Below are 21911 nucleotides of genomic sequence, written 5' to 3'. Positions count from 1 at the left end.
GAAAATCAATTTATTATTTACCTTAACCTGATTGTTGATTTCATCTAAAAAATTATCCAACTCAATCGGAAAATTGAGATGTTTCAAAATATCTTCCGAATTAACGGTTCCAGATTCCTCTTGTTCTCCCGTTTCGGGTTGATGTCCTAAACCAGAAACGAACGAATTGAGATCGGATTGTGAAAGTTCGTTCAAAGAATTCACGTTTGCGGCGGCACCTATTGTCGCCGATGTGTTACTACCAACTGCTATAGATGCTTCCTCCTATATAAAAAGATGGCGGTTAATATAAAATTACATTTTTAAGAAATTATAAAAATTATATATTCATAATTACCTGTAGGCAAGAAGATAAATCTACCATATTACCATCGTTGTCTGGACACCACAAAAGGTCGTTATCTATAAATGGCATCGCCACTGCCATCTGCTGGTTTGTTGTTGCAAGTTCTGTTTAGAATTTCGTTTATTAGATGCCGCTATCCAAATGTGCCAGATGATGTTCCCTTTAGTTTTAATAAAGATCTAAATAAAAAAAGATAATTTAATTTAATTTTAATGAAGGAAATAATTATAATTAAGATAAATTATGAAGGTTAAGCCTTTATTATTTTTATAATAAATAAACCATTTATTATTATTTTTAAATACTTTCAGGCGGAAATAACAACTCTAATGAATTTTCGAGGACACGAGACGTAAAACATACAAGGTTGATAATAAATAATCAATAAAATAGGATATTTTTACCTGGATATGTCACGATGAATCTCAAACTGTTTCCAGGACATTAACGCAGGTTTTTGGGGCCAAATCTGAAATGTAAAACAAAAAAATTTAATATATTTCTTATGCAACCAACATCACAGTTACACTACGTTACAGTTTAAATTTCAAGTTAATTTGGTGATTCGTTCATAGATGGCGTGAGTTAAAAACTATAAATATGGCTGAAAGTGACTGCGTCGGAGTTAACTCTTCGGAAAAATGTGATAAAAATTCTTCAGATTACGATGCGAGTTTGGATTTTTTCAGTGAAAAGTTTGATCCGTTGAAAGCGTTAAACACACCGGGATTAAAACCGCCGATTCCTGGCGCAAAAATCTACGACAATGTCGCTAAATATGAGTCGGTTGTTTGTAAACAAATCAAAACAGCTGATCGGAAAAAATGTAAACAAACTGGTGATCAAGGCGATAAAAATGTTATTGCTGGAAACGGATTGAATGAAAGGAAGTGGTTGCCACATCAACGTAAGTTTTCGTTATTTATAATACCGATTTTTACTAAATTATTAGGAAATGTGGATCTCAAATATAAGTTTTTTTAAAAGTGTGTTTAAGACCTTGAATGTAATTCTTTTAGTTTAAACTATTGAATTGACCGAATTGGTTAATTTATATTGTTATAGTTTAACAGTTCAATGTCAATGGGATCATCAGCGCCATCTATTAATGACAATGCAGATTATGAATTTTTAATAGTTATTTTTTATACAGGTGTTATTATAACATTTGGGACAGTTTTCTTTCACTAATAAATTGCACACACTGTTGAATGAAACTCCTATAGAGTTCCCAATTATTTTTCAATTCTATTAAATTAATAGCAAACCCATTCTAAAACCTATAATTTAACAACCTTGAAATGAATAAACGCCATTAAAGCTCTTATCCTCGGTGGTTCTTTAGCTCTTCTCTTCCGTTAACGCACTACACCATTCCAACATCCTGAAATAGGATTTAACTATTATCAAAAAGACGTTTTCTCTTCCTCCCCGTCTCCTCTTATCTACCTTCCTCGGCATCTTTTGGCCGTCGTCGCTATTTTCGCTGTCTCGCGCCGTCTTTTCTAATCGCGGAACGTGCTGGTGGTCTTCTGGTGGTCGGTTGTTCGGGCGAGGTGCAATTTCACGGCTGAAGAAGCCCGAGCTGAACGAACGCGAGGTGGTGGTGGTGTGCAACCGACGGAGCGGGAAGGTCAATGGCTACGTTACGTCATTCTTCTTTCGTTCGTTCGTTCTTGCACTACTCGCACTTTGCACGCTCGTAACCGTCGTCGTCGCTCTTGCAAAAGGTTAGAAGGCCGAAACGATAAAAGTTCAGATAGGTGACGGTAACGGCGGCAACGGAAGGTTGCGGCTCGATGTTGAACTTTGACCGTGAATAGAAGGAAATCTCTAATCGCTTTCTTTTTGGAGAATTAAGTTGTGTGGTTAGAATGCAATTGATGTAGAGATATTTTTGAAGCACTCACTTCCATTTCATGTTATTCTTGCCGTATTTTTGTAATCCTTTTTTATTATTCATTTTATTATATCCAACTACTAGTAGTAGAAGTCATTGACAGTAGTTTTCATCTATAAATATAGGAGGCGATGTGTTCCACTGGTGGAGCCGCGGTCTGCAAGAGGCAAACGGCCGCCCTGTGACAGACTTGGCAGCCACGCCAGACGATTTATAATTGTTCTTTTACGTAATTTACGCACTCGTAGACATTATTTTCGCTCCCTGTCTCGCGATGTTGTTACTTAATCTGACCCCGGACATCTATGTTTCTTGCGTTGTGTTTCTCCGCACGCGTGTGTGTATGCCTGATTATTTACAGCACCTGTTACTAGTTTATAGATCCGATTTTTTTCAAGGAAACTAGTTTAAAAGTAGAGTAAAATAAATCTCGCCGGATAATTTTGTTGTGAAGAATTTCGTAAATCAAGAATTTTAACGCGATTTCATTACCGTTTTTATTGGTACCCACATGATTATTTGTAGGTTTTTATGACATTAATAGAAGATTTACCATCATTTTTATTGCAACTTAATCGTTTTAAGAGATTCCGTCTTTTGTGATTTCAAATAAATTTTTTCACATTAATTTTTTGCTTTTTAAATGGAGCATTTTAGAAAAACAGTTCAAAGTTTCTATCTCCGTTACCATGCAAAACGAGAAAAGATCACTGAGATTACTTCGGATTTTTTAAAATTAATAATGCAGCAATGTCTTGACCAGTTTTGAATTGATGTAATACTAGGTGGCGCAACAAGAATTACCCTATTTCACAAACGAACATGTAGGTAAACTCTATCTATATACAGGTGTCCAAATTTCGATGGGTTTGCAGGGTATCTCAGTTATTATGAAAGATAGAAAATTGCGGCTTTCGCGAACCTGTGCTACTTTTTTGTGAAACTGACAATGGCGCAAACCAAATTTTCATAGCCCTCTTCGTTTTTGATATACTCCCTGTATATCAAACACGAAGAGTGACGAGTGTTTGAAAACGAATGTTTGAAATTTACGATTTTTAGACACCTTCTGTATCTCGGCTATCCGTAAACGTAAAAACGGGTTCTAATAGATTTTTTCACGTGGAATCCAATGGTGCACGTAGAATTTTTCTAGTCATCACGGGTTTTGAATTATAAACACAACTCAAATACTGAATACTCAACTGCTAAAATACTTAACTCTTTATAACTCAAAATCCGTGATGACTAGAAAAATTCTACGTGTACCATTGGATTCTACGTGCAAAAATCTATTAGAACCCGTTTTTACGTTTCCGGATAGCCGAGATACAGGAGGTGTCTGAAAATCGTAAATTTTGAAACACTCCCTGTATATCAAAAACGAAGAGGGCTAAGAAAATTTGGTTTGCGCCATTGTAGGTTTCACAAAAAAGTAGCTCAGGTTCGCGAAAGCCGCAACTTTCTATCTGTCATAATAACTGAGGTACCCTGCAAACCCATCGAAATCTGGACACCCTGTACATTGTCTATCTACATTGTATCTTCTAATTACGCATAGTCTATTAGGAATTAATTCACCACATCCAATACTCATCGCACCATAATCTTAACAAGGACGTAGTCATCATGCTGGAATTCAACAGAGTATTAAGGGGGGAAACCACATTAGGAGGCTCATTTTCATTGATTTATTAGGTTTTTTTTTGGGTGGGAAGAATTAATTAGAATTTAATCAAATTTGGACACTATTTTGTTTATATTTTGAATAACTTTTGTGAATTTTTTTGAATAACTTTTGTGAATATTTTTGAATAATTTTATCGAAAAATAACAAAGTTATGCACTGATGTCATTTCAATTTTCATCTGACATCAAAAAGCTTTTCATTTCAGATTAATAACTTATTTTCTAAGAATATGAACCTCAATGCAGGTAAATGTAAACAAAAATTTTGCAGGTATTGGAAAAATTTACTTAAAATTTCACTTTTTTTTTTTACTAATTATGAAAAAAAAAACTCTTAAAATCATGATATCATCTCAAAAGTTGGTTCATATATTTCGTAATTTCATAAAGAATCATACTATCAATTTTCATAATGATTGGTTCGTTACTTTTTGAGTTAGAGTTCCCGCAAATGTGAAAAAAGACATTTTGAGAAAAGCGCGTTTAAAAAAAATCTCGAAAACTAGAAATTTAGAAAAGTTTACAATAATATAAAGTAGTCACCGATTAATCCGCGATTCCAGCACCATACATTAGTCCTTCTTCTTCCTCATAGGCTTCATTTTGCGCCTGCAGCAGTGCTTTTCGAGCTTTCCGACCTTCCTTCGACTTCAATGAACTACGTCGATTCTGTCGACTCACGCGCTGGTTATCTACCGTATTTTCTCGAATCTAATCCGCACCTCGATTTTAAAAATGCAGTGATGGTAAAAAAAGTTGGTTTACCAATGTAATCCACATCCGATTGTAATCCGCATTTGATTTTAGAGCATACAAAATTTGTAAAAAGGGTGCGAATTAGATTCGAGAAAATACGGTATTTGTTCAGCGTAGTTGAAGCTTTGCGTACCTACTACAATTCCTGCTTCGGTCATGATCATCAAGAGTCATGAATTTCCTTCATTGAATAAGCCCGCGGCTAAGTACGATGTCAATTCTATGACTTTTAGTCCGGAGTGCAAATCTTTAGGAACTAATCGCCAAATTGTGAAATTATAGCTTTCATTTGCGTTTTGCGTGTGGCCACCTAAACATCTTTCCAGTAATTCATCCCTTGATAAATCCTCATATATATGCAGAATTTCCTGCTGTATGTCGGGATGCAATGGAGTAGGATGCGGTGCAAGCTCCCTACCAAGAGCTGTTCGTGTCTGCCACACGCACCAGCTGTCTTTTCCCTGTGAGCAACACTCGTGTCGAGGATTTTCATCTGTGGATATCATATGATAGTATGTCGCCATAATCGCTGTTTTCATATTTTCTACACTATCGATGTATATGTTTTCGAATCACTAGTCCATAGTAAGTGCTGAGTATTTTCGCTAATACCGTCACCCGTGAGTCACGTGATTCATATATTCACGTAAGTGGTGTGCGTGACCCGCGTGGTATAGATCGTGAGCAGGCAAAAAAAATCACTCACGCTCACATCTCTAGTATAGGCTACGGCAGACCGCTCGGTTCCATGCTCATAAAATCTAAAGGAATGCGAATTTCGGTTTGTAATTTTGACATCGTATTCTTGGATAGTTAAGCTAACGATTTATGCAATAAAAAAAAATCTAATCTAGCTTCTAGGTCATCGCAGCTTTGCTGAAGGAATCAATGTAGACTTAAATAAGCTCGCACGAAGAGCCTAAAACGTGCGCTAAATACTAGAAATTAAGTTTAATTAAGAGACAAAAAAAGTTCATACGAACCGCATCAATATAAACAGAGTAATTATTATGTTAAAATTGTTTGATGTTTCTGACTGTTTCATTCATAACGTTAACAGCCAATAAGAATTCGGGATTTTTCGTCAATTGCGAGTATTTCAGCGGTTATTTGGCCGTAACCATGGAGAACGATAATACGAACCTTTGTATTATCGCTGTAATACGAACCAGGTATTGTTGTCACTTGTTTTTATTTAATTAATTTCGTGACATCCATGAATGTTTCCATAACAATCAATGTAATTTATTAAAAAAATATTAAAATTCTACAAATATGTATAGTTTTTATTCATGAAATAGTCTAGCCATATACAACACGACAATCGAAAATACTCGAATCTCGACGTACCACTCGACCTTCGGTCTCGTAGTGTTTCAAGCAATACGTCTCGTATTATCGAGTATTTTCGATCGTCTTGTTGTAGAATATATGATTATCCTCTAAAATAGTTATAAATAAGTCAAATTGTTAAGAGTCGATTTATTCTCGTTACCATTTTATTAATGCCACAGAGAACATAAAACATATCGCGTCTCATCTATTTAGGTAATATCTTTGAATTAAACGATCGTTTATATGATTAGATTTGCGAATTAAATAATAACTGCTATAAATTTAGATGTTAGGAATGATTTCATCTTTACAATCTCCCCTATGATTTTATTACGCCATAAACTCTTCACTTTCTTTGAAGTCTCATTACATAAAGATAACAAAAATGTAATCGAAACGTCATTTACGACGATTGATGATCAATCGTTAAAAGAAAATGAAAATGAAATTACTGTAGTTAAAAGTGTGTGGTCTTCGTGTGATGCCATCCGAAACTCTTGTTTATAGGAACGTTGTGTCTATTTTGGGGTTACGGATAATAATTAACAGTTCATTTACAATGCTCGAAGAAACAGACGGTAGAAAGTTAAATTTGGCGAAAGTTACGATCGGGTATAAAACCTCCAAACGTTACAAAAGCACATCATTTACATCATCTTTATTACTTTTACGGTGATTTACTAAATACTTTGGATTTAATAATTTCTGTTTTTGAATTTGTTGTTGGAATTAAACTTAATAGAGGCAATTTAGTTATATTTATCTGAATTGTTATCAAAGATGCGCAATAATAGTTCGGGCAAACTGCTTAATTTAACCTTCGACGAGACAAATATTCACGCATAAATAATAAGTAATGTGTTGTTTGAAGCTCGTTCAATGCCGTTTTACAGTAATTAATTAATTTTGAAGTGATAATGTGTAACGGATAAATGGATTTTGTACTTTTGCCACTAATTTATGCGCAATAAATTTACTATGTACATACAATGTAACACCTTGAATTTAGTATTAGATTATTTTCATTTTTTCCTTGATGTATTTACGGAAATCTTAAGAAAATATCGATTTTTTTCTGACGACAAGTTTTTCATATTATTCTGGAGAGTTCGTCCAACTGCAGGTCAGACCTTTTTCTAAACAACCGTCGTCGGCGGCGATCCTTTTGCCAACCTAACCTAACCTAACCTAAACCTAAGACGTTCATAGACGTCCGTAGAACGCGTACATAACATAGCATCTAAACACAATGCGAACTCTCGAGGTCGTTCACCCTTCCGGCGCAGTCAGAACTGCTTCTCTTTCCGATCTCCTCTGGTTTTGCCTTTTGCCCGCAACCGCCGGCTTCTTACTGCTGCCAACTAAAATCGTTGTATATTGATACTTGTTTATTACATTGTATGTGTGTAAGGCCGGGAACGCGTGTGTATACAACGAGAGTTGTGTTACGTCATGTGATGGGCTATCCGGATGGCGACATGGAAGCAGCTATTTGTTGTTTTATTACTTATATTACGATTAGTTGTGCTGAGAAAATATAGAATCGTTAAACTTTTTTGCGAACGACCAGATTATGAGAAGCGGTCTTTATGATCTACAAATGGGGAACGTTTTTCTTTAAGTTTTAATGAAAGGGTCTTTTTATGATCAATTCTTATTACTTTGAATATTTTATGGAAATGTAACATCCAGAGTTTTAGCAAACTCTTTACCCCAAGATATTAATTTGATTAACGGACAAGGTCAACGCATTCAAACTTAATTTCTCTTGTTATACAACCCACTTGGATTTTGCAAAAATAAGAATACCTGAAGGCAAATGGAAGAGAATCAATACGTTTTAACTGAGAGGCTTAGACATTCAACGAGACTGAAAATTATAATTTAGTTGAGGTACTAGATGTTACTAGAATAATTATACAGTGTGTCCGTAAACTAACCGATATAGGTGATAAAATCATTTTGTTCACGTTTTGTTGAGCCTCCCCTGAAACATTTGGTTGGGCAGACGTCGAGAAACCTCGTCGTTGTCCACGCTTTTTAAATTTAGTCACAGCTAGGCTTACCATACTAATGAGCTAAGCAGTTTCCGATCAGGAAATGTTGCATTAAGGAGGTCAACTACTTACTAAATCATTTTTTGACACTTAGAAAATTGTTTAAAATAATTGGTTACCATAGTTAATCATGGCTATTTTTATTATGTTAACAAATTTGAAGTAGTTAAAGTTTAAAGTAATTTTTCTCGAAAATCTTCTTATGTAACCAATATTAATATTGACTGTATGTACAAAATTCAGAAAAATATCCTCTTTCATATTCCGTAATAAAAATCGAGGATTGCCATTTGAAAAAACTATCGATGACGTCATAACTTGTTTAAAAATGACGGAAAAGAATTGAAATCTACACCAAAAAATGGCAAAAAATTTAAATCTTTAGACCCGTTTCAGGGATTTTCCACAAACCGTTTATAATGGTTTTATCGCCTATATCCGCTACTTTATGGACACACCGTATAGGTAATAAGTTGTTGTGTTTTATTGCCAAAAACTCTTTGATGATAGTTTGAGTGATTCAGTGACGTGAATGTTAGATGGCGTTTGATGTCTAATTTTAAATCTGTCAAATATAGAGTATCTGTTGAGATACTGTCATTTTTATGAATTTGTCATAGTTGCAAACAGTTGCAAATAGCAATAAATGAGAATCAATCTGATTTAAGCTATGATAAGTATTCCTAAAACTCAAAATTTCAATATTTAATATAGTAATACATTTATATTTCTTTTGAAATTGGGTAACATAATCACATAAATAAATAATGACGACTATTATAAGTAGATCTTACATTTTGTAATTATAATAAGTAATAAGTACGAAGGCTTTCGCGGCCGGTGTGAACTGAACTAAAATTACATACTAAAACTAGAAGTAACACTAGAAACTTCGGGTTTTGCCGTGCGTCTTTTAAGAAAAGCTTTGACGTTTCGGATGCCATGTTGCAACCTTCTTCAGAAACTGGTTCGAAGTAACCACAGTGTCACTTCGAACCAGTTCTAGTTTTAGTTCAGTTATACATTTTCGTTTTAATTTCAATTAGTTAATGTTTAAATAAATTTAGTTCCAGTTGCGGCAACACCGAGAAACACTAAAGCGAAGAATAACATTTTCATAAAAATGGAAAATGAAAATGGTCCATTAAAAATACTGAAAGAATGTATCGATAAGCGTCTTCAAATCAAGGTAAATTTTTCTTACAACTTGTTTATTACATATATTAACGCTTTTAACAAGACCTTATAATTAAAGATTGACTCACAATCACTATTGACTTGTAAGAAATCAATATTTAGTTGCTGACCTCACCAATAAACCACTTCATCGTAAATGGTCTTAGAACGAGGAAACAGAAAACCTTAGAAGCGAAGTGTCCAACCTTAGATACTTCATTTCTAAGGTTAAGCGCGTAGTACAATGAAAAAATCAATTAAAAACATTTCTTCATGGTCAATTCCACGGTCAATTCAAGTAATTTTATTAATTTTTTTTGTAACTAAAACATTTTAAGAAAATGTTTGGAAAATCCTAATCGATTTTTTTTGTAACAATCTCCTTATTAACGTTATCACTTTTTGTTGTAACACTTTCCAAAAATGTTATATAACTTCTTGTAATTAAAAGAAAAAAAACAAGCCTCTACTTAAAAAAAAAGATTATTAAGATACTATAATCTAATCTTTAACACATAAAATTGTTGTTTAACAATCCTTTAATGTCAGTTAAAAATAAAACAAAACTCGATTAATATAGGAAGTAAAATTCTAAGGACAAACTAGGAGATTAACACACATAAAAAAAAAATAACCTCCATAAATTTAAAAATATCTCGATTTTTTTAAAGCGTGGGAGTTTTTATGCATTATTTATTTGATTTTAATTCAATGTGTATTCGATTTTTATACGGATTTTTATGAATCATTATGATAATTAAAGCGATGATCTTCAAAAGATATTAACATAGATATAAAGATTTCAAGATTTCAGGGTTTCTTTTATTAATATCGCCTTGTTTATACATCAATGTGTGCAATCTTAGGCTATTTTTGTAGTGAAATTTGTTTTAAAATCTTTTAAAATTTACTACATCATCCTTGTAATACTGACAAAACCAATAACAACAACAGAAATTGCTTAGGCGAAGCAGCAACCTTGTAGATTGGCCTCGCGAAAACCTTCGATCAAGGTATGCGAAAGTGTTATTACTGGTTTTAAAGTCCTGTTATAAGCTACAAAATTTTTTTACGTACGTTAAAACTCTCCAAAAATATTTTTATGGTAATAATAAGATTGGGGTAATTTATCAATTATTTCTATTTCCAATTAACGTTGTGTCAAAAAGATTTAAGTTTTTTGTGGAATGAGGAAGATTTCAGCATAGATTTAACGCTTTGATATTTAAATCGCGAGAATTTGGTAAGCTTTTAAGACGTTTTTGTTTGTTGCCTGATTTTGGGGGACAATTTTTGCATAAACGTATGTTTTATGGATGGATTTTTGAGAAGATTTTGTTTGAATTTTTAGTGGGGATTTTGTGGGTTTGATCCAACAAACGAACAGGTGCTAACAGGTAAAGAGCAAACGTCAAATTGACTTGATAGATATGTATATGACGTATCGTGATCAATTGTACTAAATGTATACAGTGCCAAAGATATAAATGAACCAAAAATAAATCCACCGCATTAATATGTTATTTATTTTATTATTTTATACCTACTTCTAATTAATTCACTTTCAACCGCACAATTGCGGTTTAAAGGATTAAATAAAAATCAGGAAGTAAAATATAATCTATTAAATGAATGTAGAGAGTTTTTGAATAGAAACGCGTTCTTTTATTTTTTAGCTATTAGCTTTTTGATTGTATTAATTATTCATTTTATTAATTTTTTTTATTTTGCCGCATTTTTGTTGGTTTATTCGTTTTCTGAAACGCAAACTTTTGGTCGATTTTATTTCGCTGTGGCGAGCGAAAACGAGTTTACTACGGTTTAAGCGACGTCAGAGAGATCAATGCACTTGAAAATAAAAGTATTCTATCCAATTACGTCAGGATTGCGGCTGCGAAGAAAGCAACAGCAGGGGAAGTAGGAAATTCACTACTTACATACGACGACGTACACTTTCTATTTCTAACAAAGTTTCCCTTTTTCTTCTGAATGTTCGGTCGACGCATTCTAAAACACTTTTCTCACGTGACTCTCTAATTCGATGTTATACAATAACATATTGTAATATTTATTATTTTTTATTTGTGATGTTCTTCTAAAATTTAATAATTTCTGAGAAAAAAATAATTAAGCAAACACTAACTGATAAGCTGTAGGGTTGTTAATCGAAATTTGGAATCAATTTTTAATGAAAAAATCTTAGTAGGCTTTGCAATCTTTGTCAGAAATATTTTTGACGTTTAAATGTCAGTGGTTTACTTACTTTATTATTGTTTTATTTACAATTTTGATACGTCGAGTGAACGAGCGTAAATGCGATAGAACTTTATTTAAAAATTAATTTGAAAAACAATAATAATAGTAAGAAAACCACTGACATTTAAACGTCAAAAATATTTCTGACAAAGATTGCAAAGCCTACTAAGATTTTTTCATTAAAAATTTATTCCAACTTTTGATCAACAACCCCGTTGTTTAACGGGCAGTGTTTGATTTATTATTTTTTTTTCCAAAAATTAGTCGTTTTTGGAAAAATTTTAGAGAGATAAAAAAGTTTTAGGATACTTTCATCTACCTATGTACAAATTTTCTAATGTATTTATTTAAATTAATTTAAAGGGGGTGGTTACGTTTAGTAGTTTATAAGGGTAGGTTGAAAGTTCAAATAGGGTCAAAACGTGCCCTATTATGAGTTAAACATATTCCCCAAATTTCATTTTCCCAGCATTTATGGTTTTTGACAAAAGAAAATTAAACCAAAATTTTCCGCCATTTTTGGAAGGGTGCAGCTCCTTAGGGGAGCCGAAGTCGCCCATGGTTCATATATCAAAGTACCCTTAAAATTCACTAAAGAATCACCCCTTGAAGTTTGTTACAGTCATTCGGATACACTCTGTATAAGTAGATTTAAATTAATCATTGCAAATATTTAATTTACATATTAAATAGTAAGTAGTCGCATAAAAAGTTAAACACATTAATTTATAAATATTTATGAAGCTTTTGTCATTTTTTTTTTTATTTATTATCTTTAAAGTTCATTATATTTATTTTTTCATCGAATTCTTAAGATAACATGATGAAGTGTTTACGATATATAGAAGAAAGTATGTAATTTTTCATGAAAATCTTTATTCGGATTTGAGATAATAATTTTTGAATATCCGATAACATGTTTGATGCGGAGTTTTATCCCTGTGTTTGTTTGAAATTTGCCTGAAGAATGCTGACAATAGTGAAGAGGTTTAGCTTGATATCTCCAATTCGATAGGTTGGAACATCAACGAAGAAGTAGGTTCCCAACGTAATGGTGCAAATGGAAAGGCTAACTAAATTTCAAATTTTGCTGTGTATGTTTAAATTACATAATCAATCAATATCTTATATTAAAAATAATTATTTATTTTCTATCAGTTTTCGGTGAAAGTTTCTAATAAGAACAAAGTGATTCAGAATAGAACGCAATTTCCTTAAAAAATCCATTCTAATACTTAAAAATAAGAAAGCATTTCAGCAATAAATTTCTCAGTGTACCTATTAGATACTTAATGTTTTTTTTTCTCATTTTATCACCGAGATATAAAAATAATTTGATGTTAAAACTCGGAAGTGCTTAAAACCTTTTTCGGTGTGCGGTGTAGTAAGAAAACTAAATAAAACGATAAATCGATGCTCAAAAGTAACGTTACGTTCACTTTCCAATGGGTGAAAGTCTCTTATAAAGATCAGCAGCTATACCTACGTTCGAATAACATCTGTCGGGTTCTCTTAATTTCATAAAAAGCACAAAAGAAAAACGAATTGACTCATAAAAAACGCCTATTATGCGCGATACGGTTTATCACGTTTAATTATTAAACATTAATTTATCAAATTGCATTATTTTAACGTTACTTACTTAAACTAACAACTTATTACCGAGTTTTTTTTTAATTTTTACCTAACAATTTTATAGCGCAACGGTTTTTTTGAACCAATATTTACACGAATTTTGTGTCGTCAATATTTAATTTATCGAATGTGTCACTTTGTAGATAAAATAATTTAATATGCGTTCTTAATTGATTTTTTTACATTTAATTAAGATTAAAGTTCACATCCTAGGCTAAATTCCCTTTAGATAAAAAATTAAGTAAATTTATTGTTTAAAGATGTCCCCAAGTCAAATATAAAAGTTTTTAGGTCAATGTTAGAGTCGTGTCAAATTTTCTCAATGATTTTCAATTATGGTGAGTCAAGGTGAATGAGGCTATATTAAATGTAATGAAAACAAGATTTTTTTCGTAATTTTTTTCTTTTTTCTTTAGGTAATTACTCGGCATTCGCATGGAATTAGGGGATTTTGTGTCGGATTCATCACAATGTTCGATAAACACCTCAATATAACTTTGGAGGATGTCTTCGAAGAGTGGACTCGACCAAAAAGAAGAAAAATCCCCGTTTTAAGTATATTTAAATGGTACGCTTTTGCGAATATATTTTTTGATGTAAATTTTAGATGAGGAATTTGCAAAGATGAGAATTTCTAAAAAACACCCTCCAATTCCTGAAATAACCATCGTTGAGATTGATAAGGTTGACAAGAAGAAGGAAACGTGCCAAAGAAGATTAAATGGGTTACTTTTAAGAGGTGAAAACGTCGTTGCTGTTATTGTATTAAGAAATCTTAGTGGTTAAGGTACTTTTTTTTTCGTTTCTTTTCCGGGGTAGATTAGTTGTTAAAACTTCGTAAACAAATAATATAACGGGTTTATGAGAACACTTTTTTACCTTGACTTTGTTATCCTTTCATTCAACCATAAAAGAACTACTATTATCTCGCAACCATTTCGTTATCTCTAAAAGTATTATCAAAATTGTTTTCGTGGCGTTTAACATCTTATTAAAATAAATTTTTAAAGGGCAAGTTTCAATAATTGGTAAAGTGAAAGTTAAAGTTTTATTTTGTAATTTGTCTTTGAAAACGATTCAAGATATCAAATAAGGATAGTTTAACGATCAATTCAAGTTTAAACTTTAAAAGCTTATCGATAATCGTCTTATACAGTTTGCGATGAAGGATATAGTTAAAACGACTTGAAGGAAATAAATGTATATAATATATGTATTTTTTAATTTTCTATTTCTATATTTTCTTCTATCTCTATTGTTATATTCGTACGCTCTAACCCAAAACTCGACACAAGAGAACAAAAATAAACCGTTCCGAATTAGTTACAAGCCGAGACTGACCAAAATACAGGAGCATATAGGTAGAGTTAGGTCATTGACATTTTCCATCTTAGACAATCTATAGAATCATCTAGAAAATTAAAAATTATTCGAGAATTTTGTATCTTTTTTAAATCGATATTAAAACTTAAAAAAGTACCTTATTGTCGATGTTTTACAAGTTTTTCCTTAAAATTCTCCGATAATAAATCCTTAATATTTTATCCTCAATCGGAACTTTCGATAATTCGTTTTTAAAACCGAACTAAGTATAAAGTATAAACATCATCATCCACTTTTACACATTTTTTTTCAAGTTATTCCACTTTTTTCCTTTAATTGTTTCAGTCAGGTTAGAACACTTTAATTAAAATTCCAACAAAAGGAGCAACTAATTTTTCATTCAAATTGTCACTTTTTCATCATAAAAAAGTCAAAAATCCTTCGACACTTAAAATATAAAACCACCGAAAACAGTTTTTATTTACATAAACAAATTTCGACAAAATCCAAAGACTTAAAATCCAACTTAAAATTGGTGGTGTACCATTTCCGTGTGCGCGCAAGTAAGATTGAAGAACTCTACTACGAACCACGTGAACCACGTGTATAGACGAACAACGTGCGGTGTTCCGAACCGCTGCTGTGATATGAAATTGGTGCGAGCGCGAACCGAACTCGAACGCAAACTTCGACTCGGACTCGAAAACTCCTGCTGCTTGTGGCGAAAAGCAACGCAGGATGGCGCTTGCGCCTTAGATTAAAACGGATCCGATTCGCGCGCTTCCAACTCTCCTCGATCAAGAAGAAGAAGAAGAAGTAGAAGAAGGTTTAGAAGAGATTAAGGGAGAGAGAACGATTGGAGGGAATGGCGTTTGCCGTTTGGTTTGGTTTGGTTTGGCGTTAGAGACGACGACGGTTCTAAGACCTTTCTAAGTTTCAAAGAAGAAGAAGAAGACTCGGTTAGTAACTGGAAGAAAAAGAAGAAGAGGATGTTGTTGGTTGGTTGCTCGGAAATGATTTTGTACTAAGATGAAAAGTTTTTGGTTTGAAAAAATTTGCAAAAACTAAATTATGTTCTTTATTTGAATTAAAATAAATAAAAATGATGTTGATAAATAAATAATGCTAGGAAAGGAAATGAATATTTAAAAAATAGGCAAACCAGCGATTAAGCAATGCACTATCACCAATTCTTTTTGAATACCTTGTAAATATATATTTTTTTAATTATTTTAACTTCATCCGATCTTTAATGAATTTCTACATAAACATATTTTATATATTAACGCTGTCGACTGCACTTTTATAGAATTTCAAGCCATTATCACTTCTATTTTTTTTGCGTATGAGTCAATTTGAACAACTAAACTACAATTTACCAAATCTTGATTTTGATACAGGTTACCTCCTAACATATTGTCACTAATACCGAGCAATTATTATTATAAAAAACAGTTAATTTAAAATATTTTTACAATAAAACGTTTAAATACTCAAAGTGTTGCGTCAGATTAAAATCACTCAAAATCCTCGGTCGCTTTTGAATTCACATTTGGAGTTAAATCGATAAAATGATTATCGATAAGCAAAACCGACACGAAATAGTACTTTTTTCCAAAGACTTTAAATCGTATCCTATTTGGATACTTAAATGGCATCGTTAACTTAGCCTTATTTGAAAATCAACAATAAACGATCTCCTCCATTTAAAGACAAATCATTTCAGACAAATACAGATTCAATTACAACATTTATTTTGTAGAAATTAAATATGTTATTTAAGATATGACATAATGTTGTATCATAATTTTTACTTGATCTGCAAGTGGCAAATATACAGGGTGTCCCGCTAAGGGTACGGAGCGGCTGTATCTCGACAACGGTAAAGCCTAGAGGTTTGAGAAAAAAATCCTTATGGGCAAAGTGGCCAAGAGAAATAGCTATAATACCGCATCGCTTTTGTTTTGCGATATTTCTCATATCTGTCATAATAAGGGAGGGGGAGGCCAATGCGTTTTCAAATGTTTACATTTTAATATCTCCTGGACCATTCAACCGATTTGAATATTTTCTTTATCATTTTTAAAAGATATTTTCAGTAAGACCGCTTGGTTTAAAACAAATAAGCTAGATGGCGTTATCTGCAGCGGTTACATATTTTTGTGATTTTTGAAAAAATGCTAAATGGAACGGTACTATTTACTTCACAGACCCTTAATCACCATAAAATTTGCTAAATATTAGTGACAACCGCATCTCGATATCTCCATCCATTCTCGAATTATAGAAGAAACTGTTAAAAACTCGAGTGCCATCACTCAAATCCAGTTACCTCATCGAGAAAAACAAATCACATAACCATGGTAACTGTAAACATGTCATTTACCAACGCAGAAGCGTTTGATGCGATCCCACATAATCTGGGAACTCTAAAAACAATAATTGTCCACAAGATTCCTCAAGAGAATAATATCTCCACCACATTGTTTTACATCAGGCCTTAACAGATACCGATTATGATAACAGCCTGAACTATTATCATTGACTTTTAAATATGATTTGCGCAAATCCAAACCTTTTATCACAAATGCTATGGATGCATGAAGCAACTCTCCACAAGCTGGTGTAAACTTGGATAATATGTATTCTTGGTTCGAGCAAAACCCACATTGCTTTCACCCCATTATCTAAATTATTTTATTGTTGGGTAGACTAAACGACCTGACTTTTCAAGAAAAACCAATAACCAGGGAAAATATGACAAAACACTAAATGCTAGTAGAAACGTGTCCAGGGCCGAGACCTAAACAGCGTTTTTTTTTCGTCGAAACTAGATTAAATAAATGCCTCGATGCATTTATATGGAAGGCATTTTGAACATTAGTGAGCTATTTTTGCCAAAAATTTAAGTTATTCTAAGTGCTTTGGTTTATTTTGTTTTATTATCATTGTTGATATTTCATTGATCCGTTGACTTTTAAGCATGCCTCAAAAGTAGTTTTGAAGCAGTTCTAAGCTGGGATAAAGTGTGAAGGAAGGTTCTAGGTAATAACAATTTTGTGCTCTCTTATTTGTTTCCTAAGGTAACTTGATCCGATTAAGATATACGAATTTCTAATATTTTCTTCTATAATTCGAGAATGGATGGAGATATCGAGATGCGGTTGTCACTAATATTTAGCAAATTTTATGGTGATTAAGGGTCTGTGAAGTAAATAGTACCGTTCCGTTTAACTTTTTTTCAAAAATCACAAAAATATATAACCGCTGCAGTTAACGCCCTCTAGCTTATTTGTTTTAAACAAGCGGTCTTACTGAAAATATCTTTTAAAAGAGCATGAAATGCTTTTTCAAACAAGACCAAAAATATTCAAATCGGTTGAATGGTCCAGGAGATATTAAAATGTAAACATTTGAAAACGCATTGGCCTCCCCCTCCCTTATTATGACAGATATGAGAAATATCGCAAAACAAAAGCGATGCGGTATTATCCAAGCTACTAAATGATGTTGTCAAAATTATAGCTCATCGTTTAAGTTTCAGAGATTGCGGGAATTTTATGTTTCTCTATGGCAGCTACGCCCCCTAGCGGTCGAATTATGAACTTCAAAATAATTTCCAACTATTTCTCTTGCCCACTTTGCTTATAAGGATTTTTTTCCCAAACCTATAGGCCTTACCGTTGTCCAGATACAGCCGCTCCGTAACCTTAACGGGACACCTGTATATGTTTTATACAATGTTTTTCATGATTTAACGAAGCTACGAATATTTAATTATTAATTAATTATCTTGAATGTTAAGTAACTTATTTCACGGTTGGTTTTACATATTTTTACATTTTAATTATTCCTGAACACTTTTGAAAGATACAAAATCAGTTAAGATTTTTCTTAATAAAATCTTAAATTAAGTAATAATTTAATATCAAAAATTAAGTTAACATACTTTTTAACGTTAATTAATTTCGAAAATAAACGTTATTAATGATTTCGGCTGTGGAGTAAACAGACGAAACAACCATAAGAAAATACATACGTTTCATAGACACATTTATTTATAAAGTGCACTTCAAGGCGAAACTGAATAACGATCACATGAATAATGCTGAAACACTCCTGGACCTTGGTTTCGTTCATTTTCCGCTAAAAAAGACGGAACAAGAACTTGTTTTTTTTTCTGATTTATCATTAATTCGATCTGCGTTATTATTTATAAACAACACTCATTAAAAGTATGTATTACAATTAATTCATCGTAAAATTCGCTTCTTAATCCTGCCAAGTTAAAAAATATTGGCCATCTAATCGTTATCGTTGTTGTTTATTTAGATTACTTATCAATTAAGAAAAAAGTGTCATTTCCTTATTTATTTTACTCTGGTTTCATAACGAGTAAATAACTATAATTAAAAGTTGATGTTTATAAATATATTTTTATATTCTTTGGATTTCTTAATAAGTAATGTGTTTTTAAGTTGTTGGCGTTGAATCAAAATCGTAACAAAACGTATTTAATACCGATCACCGTTGTCGTCGTCGTCGTCGTCGTCTACATATTATAAAACGCGACCGTGATCACTCCAAAATGATTTATTCCGAGTCCTTTCAGTCCGGCAACACTAAGGTTAAAACGAACTCCGGTTGAGAGTAAAATACACACACACACACACCAGATCGACCTCCAAATTCATGGTCAAAATGAATAGTTTCTTACACGCATAATATATTTTACACACGTAATCATTTGATTTGAGAATTTGAAACCTACTGAAAAAAATTAATATAAAAATATCTTGAGATATACAAAAAAGTTTTGTAATTAAAAAAAATTGCTATTAAATGCAACCTTATAATGCAGAAACCTCGAAGTAGTTGCTCGTTAAACGCAAGGTCTACCTTTTGCGACGAAAACGTGACGCATTTAGCTTCGTTCATAAATATTTTGCGTTAGAATTTTTAAGTCATTCCGTAAACATGACCGAATGTGAATTTGCCAAATTTTATCTATAAGTTTCTGAAAGTATGGTCTTAAAGTCAAAATAAAATCTTTTTTATTTTTAGGTACTGAAAACACTTTAAGCTTATTGTAATGGTTTGTATCAGGAAAGGGGTAGTAGTAGGTTTATAATCCTTAAACCAAAAGTTACAAAAAAACTACTTTTTATCATGAACTGATTTAAGATAATCCAAGAAAAATGGCTGATAATAGTAAACATCTTTTGAGTGGATCCCTTAGAAACCGCTTTTATAAATAATATAATAGACGTTGTAGCGTCCAGAAAAGAGTTAAAACCGCGTCTGATGACCTATTTCACGTGGAGTGCATGTGTCTGTGACCACACAGGTTCTTCACCTCTCGCGGTCATCCGTGCCTCTGCCGATCTCCACTATAGGCGGAATGTCCAACCAGAGATCCCAGCTCTAAAGAAACGACCATTGCTTCCTTTTCTCAACACTACTTTACCGTATTATCACCATTTTTTTATAAAATGGAATTTAGTTAAAAAACTTTGCATAATTCCAAATTATCAAATTGATTTCGAATTTTTGACACAAATAAAGTTTTAGTGTGTATGAGAGCACTTAGAACTTGTTAGATTATCAAATGCAGCTCGTTTCTAAGTGTATTCACCCGGGTTGGTGAAAGTTTTGCGCAAGTTGCGGTCTCGGTACAATTTTGCTTTCTACGTTGAACTCTACTGAACTTAAAGCGTTTTAAAGACCTGTCCAAAATTACCAATAGATATACCATTAAAAAAATAATAAATTACAAAATTTGTAAAGTTTTTGAATGTAATTATTTCTGATTATAAAGATAAATAAAATTTTATTAAAACTTAATGGTACTTTTTTAAAAGTATTTAAAAAAAAATTATCAAAATCTTCAAATTGACTTATGGAATGAACATATTTTAAAAAGCTCAACTTGAGAACGTATTACGTTCATGTTAAGTTTAGGTCATTGCCCGTCCGGACCTTTCCTAACGCGCTCCTCTTTATTAGATTTACACTCCGTGAAGTCTCTCTCTCTCTCTCTTTCTGTCGGTCAATTTCTATAAATAACCCAGTGAAAAGCTCACATCCAAAAAGCAACTAAACCTCACCAACGTTTATTTAATTGAAAGTTGGTTTCCGGAAACCGCTCGCAACTGATTTATTTTTATTAATTGGTTTATGTAAAGAAGTGATTGTGTTTAACCACCATGTTGACTTTTGGACAAGTTTTTGGGATTGGATAACTTCTTATATAGAGGTTCTTATGTGGGTTGACCTATTTCTAAATAGAGATTTTGTCGTGACACCAGCCAGTTTTTTCTACGTGTTTGGCAACACGAAGTTTTTGTCAGGATGTAGATGGTAAAACACAACAATCGGTAAAGCTTAATTCTTACTTTATTGTCTTCTTACACTTTGGTAATTTGATGATTGAAGAACGAATTCAGGAGATGTGCGACGAGTAAAAGATAGTTGTTAACTGTGTTGAAGTCGAAGAAAATAAGAGAATAAGAGAGGGAGCTTTTGGAATCGAGAGTTTATATATACGACCTTATCGCATTTTCGGTGGTCAACCCGCGCAAATGAACTAGGGGCAAAAATAATCTAGTCGCACACACATCCTGTTGTTCGCTCTCCAGTTCTTATCGTATTTTCGTGGTCGAAAATACTTCGTTAGGGTAATGAGGGTTAGAATTGATTAGGAATAAAGCTTCCTGTTACATTGGTATCTAACACCTCCCCCTTTAAGAATTTTGATGATTTTATTATTTGTCTTCATCAAAATTAGGTCACTTAATCTAACAAAAACAACTTATTGACTAATAACAAAATAATTTCACAAGAATAATCTATATAAGATGAGCTAATTGAAATAAAATTGGAAATGATCAGTTTAAGGTTTATTAAGGTTATTTAAATTTTAAATCGGCCCTCCAATGATTTCCTAGGGCGGATCATGGGTGAAGATGCATTGGGGTGTAATCGTGGAACTTCTACTCTTGCTCGACGAAGGTTTTCGTCGTCTTCTTCTTCTAAATGTCTTAGTCTTAAAGAGTTAAATTCTGCAAGTTGACGATCGGTTAACTCAAAACGTTCGTTGTGATTAGTGATGCACACGTTCGGTAATCCACAGTACTGGGGATGTTTAGGAAAGAAACGCCCTATTATGGGTAACCACGAGCACTTGCAACAGCAACACAGTAGGATTATTGCACAAATTATTAATAACATTGTTGCAACGGTGGTAGACATCCAAGATATCGTCTGATTGAAATAAGAACTTTCCATATTTTCCTTTAGAATTCTATCGAACTGGTCCAATTTGTGTTGGGAGTGACGTAGTTCGTTTAAATTTAAGTTGTGCAGTTTTAGCGGTTCTAACTCCAATTTTTCGGTTTTAAGGAATTCTTGGGTTTTAACGCAGCAATCATCCGTGGTG

The 21911-nt window shown here is 32.7% G+C and overlaps 2 protein-coding genes across 3 annotated transcripts in view; one reads left to right on the top strand and one right to left on the bottom strand.

The window, feature by feature from the left end:
- Positions 1-15163, bottom strand: part of LOC111429060 (Ecdysone-induced protein E74) — a 62823-nt gene extending 47660 nt beyond the window's left edge. Inside the window, exons 1-4 of the mRNA XM_023064846.2 lie at positions 14631-15163; positions 751-815; positions 338-525; positions 22-264 (exon numbers count right to left, since the gene is read on the bottom strand). Coding sequence (XP_022920614.1) covers positions 22-264; positions 338-427 — 333 coding nt within the window. The 5' untranslated portion in view covers positions 428-525; positions 751-815; positions 14631-15163. The remainder of the gene's footprint in view (positions 1-21; positions 265-337; positions 526-750; positions 816-14630) is intronic.
- LOC111429061 (U6 snRNA-associated Sm-like protein LSm11) lies at positions 932-20317 on the top strand. 2 transcript variants are annotated; one of them, XM_023064849.2, is made up of 5 exons: positions 932-1253; positions 9151-9272; positions 13567-13705; positions 13758-13937; positions 19538-20317. In XM_023064849.2, exons 1-4 carry the CDS (start codon positions 947-949, stop codon positions 13934-13936), a joined length of 747 nt encoding a protein of 248 aa, XP_022920617.2. In that variant the 5' UTR covers positions 932-946; the 3' UTR covers position 13937; positions 19538-20317. The 2 variants fall into 2 exon arrangements, with proteins under 2 accessions (XP_022920617.2, XP_022920616.2); XM_023064848.2 differs by lacking the exon at positions 19538-20317 and having other exon boundaries at positions 13758-14629.
- Positions 20318-21911: the final 1594 nt, after the last annotated feature.

Source organism: Onthophagus taurus, chromosome 3, assembly GCF_036711975.1.
Source record: "Onthophagus taurus isolate NC chromosome 3, IU_Otau_3.0, whole genome shotgun sequence".
Lineage (NCBI taxonomy): Eukaryota > Metazoa > Arthropoda > Insecta > Coleoptera > Scarabaeidae > Onthophagus > Onthophagus taurus.
Note: the sequence above shows the minus strand (reverse complement) of the source record. Positions and strands in the feature narration are given on the sequence as shown.